The sequence below is a fragment of the Melospiza melodia genome, chromosome 7 (genome assembly GCF_035770615.1).
Source record: "Melospiza melodia melodia isolate bMelMel2 chromosome 7, bMelMel2.pri, whole genome shotgun sequence".
NCBI classification, from domain to species: Eukaryota; Metazoa; Chordata; class Aves; order Passeriformes; family Passerellidae; genus Melospiza; species Melospiza melodia.
The window spans coordinates 6,078,794-6,089,011 of record NC_086200.1 but is presented as its reverse complement, the minus strand read 5'-3'; the positions used below and the strand labels follow the sequence as shown (position 1 = coordinate 6,089,011).

Sequence of the window (10,218 nt, the reverse complement as noted above, 5' to 3'; positions counted from 1 at the left end):
GCTAACCTGGTTCACTGTTTTAGGCCTAAGAGATGCCTTCTTTTGCCTCCCTATCCACGAAGCCAGCCAGGAAATTTTTGCATTCAAACTCAAGCTCACATAGTCCATGTGCCTGAAGGCTTCAAGATTCCCCACTCCGATTGGAGAACAGCTTGCAAAGACCCAGAGTCCCGGGAAGCTCCACAAGAGGAAAGGAGGCTGTTGCAGTACGTGGACGATCTTCTAGTAGCCACTCAGACGAGGGAAGCAAGAGAAGCCTGGACGGTAAGCCTTTTGAATTTCCTAGGACTCCAAGGATGCAGAGTCTCAAAGAAAAAGGCACAGGTAGTGAAACAGAAGGTAATCTACCTGGGGTAAGAAGTGAGTGCTGAGCAGCAGATTTTAAGGCAGGGAAGCCATATGCCAAACCTTGAAACTCCAGACAACGAAGGAACACTAACCTTCTTAGGCATGGCAGGGTAGTGCCAGCTGTGGGTTTATAATTATGGACTGTTCTCCAGACCCCTCTATGCTCTTATCGCCAATGGAAACTGAGATCTCCAGTGGACAAGAGACGCCACACGGGCCTTTCACCAGCTAGAGAGAGTGCCCTCATGTTGGCTCCAGCTTTGAAACTTCCAGATGTAAGTAAAGCATTCTTTCTATTTTTCCACGCAAGGAATTGCCCTGGGAATATTGGCTCAAGACTTGGGTCCATACCAGAGGGTAGTTGCTTACTTCTCTAAGCAACTAGATGCAACAGCCAAAGGATGGCCAGGTTGCCTCAGAGCTGTAGCAGCAGTCATGCTGAATATTCAAGAGGCATGCAAGTTTACCCTGGGACAAAAATGACTGTGCTAGTGTCCCACACAGTGTCCGCAGTACTGGAAGTAAAGGGTGGCCACTGGCTTTCACCACAGAGGTTTCTGAAATACCAGGCCATCATGGTAGAGCAAGACGATGTAGAGATAGTGGTGACTAATACTGTCAACCCAGCTTCCTTTCTCAGTGGAATCAAGGAGAAGCAGTACACCATGATTGCCTGGAGTCCATTGAAGCTACCTACTTCAGCCTCCAGCCACCCAGACTTAAAGGACACTCCTCCAGACGATGCAGAGACCTGGTTCACTGACAGGAGAGCGACGTTGCAAAGTTCACAGTGACTACCTGCAGAGAGGTAATAGAGTCTGGACCCTTACCAAGAGGTACCTCTGCGCAGAAGGCTGAGATAATTGCCCTGACCCGTGCCCTGGAAAGGGCAAAAGGGAGGAGAATAACCATCTACACAGACTCAAGGTATGCATTTGGAGTCATATATGCACATGGAGCCATCTGGAAGGAGAGGGGACTGCTGACCTCACAGGGAAAGAAGAGACAATCCAGATGCTGGAAGCAGTTCAGCTACCTGAAAAAGCATATTAAGGCACACCAGAGAGTGAGCTTAAAAATGGAGGAAAGAAATGAGCTGGCGGATGGAGAGGCAAAGAAAGCAGCAAAGGGTGAGGTACAGATTTTCCTCAAAGGTAAGCCATCATACAATAATACTAATCAAAAGAGACGTACAACTGCAAGGGGTGGGCTACCATTGAAAGAGAGCTAGTAATCCCTTCCCATTTTCATGGTTACTAGTGAAGGAAGGGCACTAGAAAACACAATAGGGCCTAACTACTTAGAAGCCTTTTATAGAGAGTGGCTCCTTTCTCAAAATGACCAAGGCTGCGAGTGAATCAGAGTGCATTGAAATGAAGTATTGACTTTGAAGTAGTAATTTCCACAGGCTTTCTAGAACACACATCTGATTGAAACAATCGTTGTATCGTTGTCAGGAATTTATATGCCACTATCACTAAGGTGAGCCAACAGTGTGATCCTTGCCTCCAGACTAACCCCAAAATACCCCCTGGCCAAAACTCGGTCAGACTGGGAGAGGCCATGGGCCTGTACAGCAGTGGCAAATCAACTTTTCAGAACTCCCAAGGAAAGGGGGGTATCAGTATTTACTGGTATTCATAGATACATTTTCAGGGTGGCCAGAAACATTCTCCATCAGAACTGTCAAAACTCAAGAGGTGACCAGATTATTTTTACAAGAAATAATACCATGCTTCAGAGTTCCAGCCATGATATCCTCAGATAAAGAATCACATTTCATTTCCAAAATAGTGCAACAGATTAGTAGCCATCTGGGCATAGATTAGGAACTTCACACCTCATACCACCCCCAATCAAGCGGCCAGGTGGAGAGAATGAATAAGACTGGGGCAAGAAGTTAATCTACCCTAGCCCAAGCTCTTCCACTAGCACTATTGCAAATTCAAACTAAACCTTGAGCTAAAGGAATGCTGAGTCCTTTTGGAATGCCTTATAGAAGACCATATAGAATACAAAGGGAATGTCCAGAATGTCCACCTACATGGTGGCATTAAGCAAGCAGCTCAGAGTACATGTGGCTGGAACTCGGAGCAGGGAGTTAGATAGCCTGGGGATGATGTATGTGTTAAGTCTCTTACAGAGACTTAAGACTTCGGAACCACAGTGGGAGAGACCACTGCAAGTACTTCTCACCACCTTCACTGCAATCAAAATCAAGGAGCAGGACGCCTGGATTCATCACTCTTGGGTGAAGAAGGCCCAGAAACCCCTTGAGGAGTGACGCCAGGAGACAATGAACTGAGACTAAAACTTACTCGGGGAAAATGAGTATATTGCGGTTGGGAGTAGCTCATATTTTAGTTTGTAGAATTGTTTTGTGTGTAATCATAACTGAAGTTTTAGAACTTGAGAGTAGCTCTATTCAAAGCAATGCTGAATGGCCTTGGTCCCTGGCATTTAATCAGTATACTGGATCCATAGGAAAACCTTCTGAGAGAAAAGATTTAAACATATCTACTGTAGTCATCCACGAGAATCAGGTATATGAGGAGCAAGAATGGCAGGAACAGGAACTGTGGACACTTCAAGGAATCAGAGGAGAAGAAATCAAAGTAGGGTGCCAGGTCATCAATAGGACAGCTTATGAGAGACCAGATGTAATTAGTGTCTGAACCTCCCCTGGTGTATATGAACACCAGGAAGTCTGTGATAACCTAAGTGAATCAGACTGTTGGTGTAATTTCACCTTGATACAGCCTGTAGAAGTGACCTGCCTTTGAGCTTGAATTACTATCAGACTTTCATTTGAATTCGAAGTGGACACTGCACTTTTTACCACAGCAGGGCCTTATACACCCCATACTAGTTCAGACTCTACCCAAACTCCAAACTAGAACCTAACGTAGTAAAGAATGTGACTGAACAACAGCTATTATTCAATCCAGAATGGTCTCTCAAATGTGTGGAGTTGATAATGCAAATTAGCATCTCAAAAATCCAACCAGCCTGCTCCTCCTCCCTAAAAACTTCCTTTGAGGGCTGGACAACATGGTTACAAAAACAGGCATATCTCAGGACAAGAAAGGAAGGAGCCAGCTCTCCTGGTGCCTAAAACCAGGAACACCAAGAAATCAGTTTCCCTAGGTCATTTTCCATGCTGGTTGGCTGAACACTCAGGCAATGGCTGGTAAAGGGTGCTGAACTGCAGGTGGTAAATTAACCCAAGCAAGGAAGGTGATTTTCTTTATTTATAGCTATCCCTTTTCCTACTGAGATCTGGATCAGTGATTGTCCCAGTCTGAGGCGGTTGGATTCTGCTTAAAAGAGGTAGAGAGAGACCCCCCCCCCTCAGAGCTCAGCAGCAGGCTGTAGGATTTTGAGCATCACTTTTGTGCTGAGTGTTTCAAGTAGCAGAAACCTGATCCCAGTTTCTTCTGAGGCACTGCAATGAATTTAGGCTCTTCTCTCAGACTTCCCCTTCATTATTTACTTGAGGCTTGGACCTGAAGCTAGGGGCAAGGTGGGTGAGGTTTTGTAGACCAGGAGAGACATTCCTGCTTGCCACACATCTGGGAAATCAGGTGCTTTGGAGGGGAAGGAGATTCCTTGAGGTCTCTACATTTCAGAACAAACATCTGCCTCAAGTATGACCTAAACCTCTGTCAGATACACTTGTGAAGTGTGTCTGAATTTGCAGTGTGAGCCCAGCACATCCCTCTGGCAGGGAGGGATGGTCATGGACAGAAAGCAGTTCCTGTTCCCCATAACAAACATCTAACTGGCATATTAGGGACAAGATTAGGAGTTTTAAATGGAATTGATTCAGAAATACTGGTGAATAAACTGGCCACTGCAACAGGTAGCCTAACAAAATTGAAGCAGCCTTTATAGTAATCTCTATTGGCATTAGGAACTAGCCAGTGACAGATTTCAAAAGTACTGCCAAAGTAAGGAAGTATGAAAAGGCCGGGGACCAAGACCACAAGTTGATAGCAGAAGCACTTAGTATAGTTCAAGATAATGTGTCTTTAGCTTTCAGTTGTATACAAGCACAGTTATGGATACAAGCAACAGCAGCTCTGATCAAATGGGAAAGGGGTGAAGGTAGTTTTCCAGCTGAAATTCAAGAAATTGTGTGGGATAATGCAATTGATATTGAAAGGAAGTTTCAATCCTGGTGGACTACGGTGAATTTCACCTATGATCCTGTTTCTAATGTGGCAACTGCCTTTGTGCTTACCGTACGTAATGCCACTGTTTATGTTATCCATCCCATCGTTGCTCTAGGATTAAACCATGAAAAAACAATACTCTATCCTCCAGAACATAGAGTGTGGGCACGAAAGATGAATGGAAAGTGGCAGACAGTAAACTTGGAATCCTGCATTACTAGAGAACAGATGGGATTAATTTGTGAAAGCAATACTATTAATGCTCAGGATGTGTGTTTGGACACTGAACAGAGTATTTGTCACTTTGAAATTCATCCAGTCACTGACCAGAGAACTGTGCTTGTATATACTGGAAAATGGTGTATGCTTGAGAACTGCTTGTGCTGCTGTACAAATTGATAGCAATGATGTTATTCTGTCTAGTAGAAACCATTCTAATCTCTGTATTTCTAATTTTGTTAAGATTATTGGGTGTGATTTTTCGTATTTGGTACCAGTAATATCCCACCAGCTGATTTAAGGCAATTACACAATGTATCACAGACTACCACCTACCCCTAGTGGGATGAACCTTACATTGGTAAAACCATTAATTAAGCACCAAGACCTATTGGAAGGCTTGAAAGGAATCCAAGGAAGAGGAAAGAAAACTTTAATTACTGTCCAACATGATACAAAGGAGATAACCAGAGTTCTACAAAGAATAAAACAAAATATGAATCGTCACTGGTGAGATGTGATCTTTGGGTGGTCACCAACTGCAAATGGAATCTTTAACTTGTGCCACCCCATTGTAGTTTTACTAATATTAGTTGGGATAAGATTAGGATTATCTATTATATTGTTAATTTGGAACTGGAGAATGCTACAACGAATGGCTGTACTAACCTCTGTGTCAAATGTACATGGTGAAGCACTAAAAGACACTTACTGTCATGAAGGTTTTCATTAAGTAAAAGAATTTACTTATTTCCTAGGAAAGGGGGGGAATGAGACAGAGTAAAGATCCATTCTGAATTAGGTGAAGTGTCTAAGAAAGGTGAAAAGTCTGTGAGGCCAAAGGTGAAGGAAAAACTCGCATGCCGAGACAGCAAGGAGACAGAGAAAGAAAAACAGAAAAGACCACAAGGTTGATTTGCCCCCGACTTAGAAATTCCTATGATAAAGAAGAACTGGTGCTAAATGTCACACGGAATGAATATGTATAAACTTATTGAGAAACTGTATTCATATGCATTTGGAAGGGGGATAAAAGAAGACCCGAAGTCTTCAGAGGTACACATGCCTTTTTGGGGGACTTGCGTCCGGCACCCGTCGTAATAAAAGCATTCCGGGCTTTACAACTTTTACAAAGTTGTGAGGTTTCTTCTTTTCTCTGCAAAACAACCATGGGGCCATTGTGACACTCTGGGGCCCCATGGAACCAAGGGGCCACTGTGATACTGTGGCACCAATGAGAACATTGTGACACTGTGAAGCCCCATGGAACCAAGGAGTCCACTGTCAAATATTGGGGCCCTATGGAACCCAGGAGACCAGTGTGACAGTGCAGGGCCTGGTGTAACAAGGAGGCCATTGTAACAATGAGAGGCCTCATGGAACCAAGGACATCTTTGCAGATGACACCAAGCTGAGTGTGAGTGTTGATTCTGTGGGAGCATAGGAGGGCTCTGCACAGGGACCTGGACAGGTGGATCTAGGGGGTGAATCCAACAAGGTGAGGTTTAGGAAGACCAAGTGCCGAGTCCTGCACTTTGGCCACAACAACACCTGCAGCACTACAGGCTGGGGACAGAATGGCTGGACAGCAGCCAGGCAGAAAGGGACCTGCAGGGACTGATGGACAGCAGGCTGGGCATGAGGCAGCAGAGTGCCCAGGTGGCCAAGAAGGCAAATGGCTCCTGGCCTGGATCAGGAATGGTGGGGCCAGCAGCAGCAGAGCTGCTGTGCCAACACTGATCTGCCCACAGCTCTGCACACAGACATTGCTGCTGCAGCTCCAGAGAAGGCAACAAAAGGCCATCTCTGCAAAACAACTTGGCTGGGAGATCCTTTAGTTCCTTTAAAGCCATAAGTCCGCGGCCCCTCATTGACACAGTCTCTGGCCACAGGGAAGTTGGAGAGAAACAAAATGAGAAATGGCAAAAACAATGACATTTCTTTGTGGACAATATGAAAAACTAATACAAAGGAAAAAAAAGAACAAACCACAACCAAAGCAACAAGAAGTATGAAAGATGTCTTTTAGTAGAAGTGATTGGCAGAAATTGGCCAGCGTTTTAATGTTCCTGAATACATCCAGCCATCAGTCTCCACACTGCAGCCTTGAGCTCCTGGTTCCTCAGGCTGTAGATGAGGGGGTTAAGGGCTGGAGGCACCACCGAGTACAGAAATGACAGGGCCAGATCCAGGGATGGAGACAAGACTGAGGGGGGCTTCAGGTGAGCAAAGACAATAGTGCTGAGGAACATGGAGATCACAGCCAGGTGAGGGAGGCAGGTGGAAAAGGCTTTGTGCCGTCCCTGCTCAGAGGGGATCCTCAGCACAACCCTGAAGATCTGCACATAGGAGAAAACAATGAACACAAAACAACCCAAACCTAAACAGGAACTACCAACAATGAGCCCCAGTTTCCTCAGTTTAGACTGTGAGCAGGAGAGCTTGAGGATCTGTGGGATTTCACAGAAGAACTGGCCCAGGGCATTGCCATGGCACAGGGGCAGGGAAAATGTATTGGCCATGAGTAGCAGAGCGTTGAGAAAGGCACTGGCCCAGGCAGCTGCTGCCATGTGGGCACAAGCTCTGCTGCCCAGGAGGGTCCCGTAGTGCAGGGGTTTGCAGATGGACACGTAGCGGTCATAGCACATGATGGTCAGGAGGAAAAACTCTGCTGAGATGAAGAACAGAAAAAAAAAGAGCTGTGCAGCACATCCAGTGTAGGAGATGTCCCTGGTGTCCCAGAGGGAATTATGCAGGGCTTTGGGGACAGTGGTGCAGATGCAGCCCAGGTCGCTGAGGGCCAGGTTGAGCAGGAAGAAGAACATGGGCGTGTGCAGGTGGTGGCCCCAGGCTACGGTGCTGATGATGAGGCCGTTGCCCAGGAGGGCAGCCAGGGAGATGCCCAGCAAGAGGCAGAAGTGCAGGAGCTGCAGCTGCCGCGTGTCTGCCAATGCCAGCAGGAGGAAAAGCCTGATGGAGCTGCTGTTCGACATTTTCTGGGGCTGCACATGGGGACCTGTTCATGGAGAAAGGACAGGGATAAGTCAGGAGAGGCTGCTTGGAGCCAAACCTGGGCCATTCCCTGCAGACTGTCCCACTCGGACTCACCCACCCTTGTTCCTGCTCTGGGAAATCCTTCACCCAGGTCCCTGCCTGGGCTCCAGTTGTGCTGGCTGAGTGTGCCAGGAGCAGCCAGGCTTGTGCATGGGGGCTTTTGAGGAGCCATCTCTGCCCTGCTGCCCTGGGTTTGTGGCCATGTGGCAGAGGGATAAGGATGGATATTCAGGATTAGTCAGGGGAATCACTCCTAATGTTGACAGGCTTGGTAGCATCTGCACTCCTACTTCTATAGGACATGGATGGCAGGAGCTGGTTTTAGGAATTATTTCCCTACCCACACATCTTTCCTGGCTCTCTGAGTAAGAAATCCCCAGCATTTCTGCTGCACTCTGAGTTTGCCACTGCGAGATGAGAGACAAAGGATTCCCTGTGGCTGTGGGTGAGGGACTGGATGGGCTTGTTCCCAGCTGCTCTGGCTTTGCACCTTTGGCTGCATTCGGAGCACAATCACATTCCTGGGTCTCCCTGGGATAAACCAGACCCTGCCCAGAGCAGAGGGATCCCTGAATGTCTCACCCTCTCTAAAGGTCTCTGGGCAAGGTCTCAGCACCCCCTTGTGCCAAGGACACTCACGGCTCCCTTGGCAAACCCAACAGCATTTCCTCAGCTCTGGCAGCTCTGCCCTTCCCCGTGGGACATTCAGGAAAATCCCAGAGGCTCTGGCACAGATTTGCACCCTTGAGGGCAGCTCAGAGCTTGGAAGGGCACAGCAAGGAGATCCCTGGCTGTGCCCATAATGGGATCTCAGGGAGGGGGCTCAGCTCATTCCCCTTTCCCATAGACTGCTTTGCCCACAGCCCCACAGGTGCCAGGGAAGCTTGGACACCCCATTCCCATGGACAGCCCTGCCTGGCAGGAATGCCAAGGGCAGTGCCTGACTCAGCTGCTGCAAATGCCAGAGCCTCCCTGAGAGCAGCAGATAACAGGGACAATATCAGGGCAGGGCAGAACCAAGAGAAGATGTTGTGGTGCTGTGCCTGAGAGGGCAGGGCAGAGACAGCCGGGCGCTCAGGACAGTGTTCCCATGCCCACCTGTGCCCAGTACCTCCCACACACCAACAGTGCCCTCATCCTGCCCCCAGCACTGCTCTCTTCAGCCCCCTCTCCTTCCCTGAGCATCTCCCTGGGCCTGGACATTCCCTCCTGAGAGGAGCCTTGTCCCTGCCAGCGCTCACAGAGCCCATCCCAGCCTGCGTGCCCTGGCCGGGGCCCTACAGAAAACTGCCTGTGTGCAGGGCCCTGGCTGGGGCAGGCTCTGTGTGCAGCTGGGCAAGGGCAGCTCAGGAGAGCCCTGCTGGGCCCTGCAGAGGTGATGCTGCTGCTGTCCAGGGCTGAGGAGTGGCTGAGGGCCTTTGGGAGGCTCCCAGCAGAGAGACTGACCAGCTTAAGTCACAGTTCTGGAGTCTGTGTAAATGTTCAAACATTCCTTTGATGATCCTCTGTGTCCCTTTCAACTCAGAATGTTCTGTGATTCTGGGATTACAATTCCTGTTCTGCTTCTCTCATCCCCCTGTTGTCTATAATCCAAAGAGAAAAAAAAAAAAAAAACCCTTGCAGCAGTGTTAGAACAGTAAAGTAAAGTAAAAGCCAGACACTTATTGGAAGCTTCCAGGTGTCCCAGTGGGAAAGGGCACACCAACCTCCCGATTTCAACAATTTATTAAGGTTGATAAATAGGATATTTAACAGGAGCATCCAAAAGGAGATTCAGTTTCCCTAGTTACACACCCCTGGGTCAGCCCATTGGAGTAGGTCCAAAGGCTTCTTTGCCTTCATTTTTTATAATGACTGCTCATATTCTGCTCATTCTCAAAACCCAAAATGCTCCTATATGTCCAGTTCCTAGAAGACTATATAGCATTTCAGGACTATATAAAAGAATAGGACTATACAGCATTTTAGGAATATATTTAGACAGTCAGGTTATTAAGAGAAAGGTAAGGAAACATACTAGATTTAATTCAGGATTAAAGCTATATGGGAATATAATAGTGGTTTAATACAGTTAAGAGTTTAATAGAGTTAAGTAAGGATTATAGTATTGTAACTATATAATAGTAATTTAGAGAGCTATGAATATATAAAAATGTAAAAAGCACAAAAAACTTTTTGTCACCACCCCAACATTCCCATCTTTCTCTAAGTAGGAAATTGAAACACTCTCAGGAAAGCTCCTGATCTTTACAGCAATCCCTGGCTTACCTTCTTTGGGAAGTGTCCTCCGGAGCTGCGCCCAGGCTGGTCTGGAGCTGGGAGCAGCCCTGCCCCACCCAGCCCCTCTCAGCAGCAGCCCCTGCCCAGCTCAGGGTGGCTCCTTCCCCCCACAGCTTACCCCCTGTGCCGGGAGCAGCTCCCC

At 47.4% G+C, this 10,218-nt stretch overlaps 1 protein-coding gene across 1 annotated transcript; it reads right to left on the bottom strand.

Moving 5' to 3' along the window:
- Positions 1-6,802: 6,802 nt before the first annotated feature.
- On the bottom strand, positions 6,803-7,735 carry LOC134420475 (olfactory receptor 14C36-like). Its single transcript, XM_063160642.1, has one exon. The coding sequence runs from the start codon at positions 7,733-7,735 to the stop codon at positions 6,803-6,805; it is 933 nt and encodes a 310-aa protein (XP_063016712.1).
- Between the last annotated feature and the right edge of the window lie 2,483 nt (positions 7,736-10,218).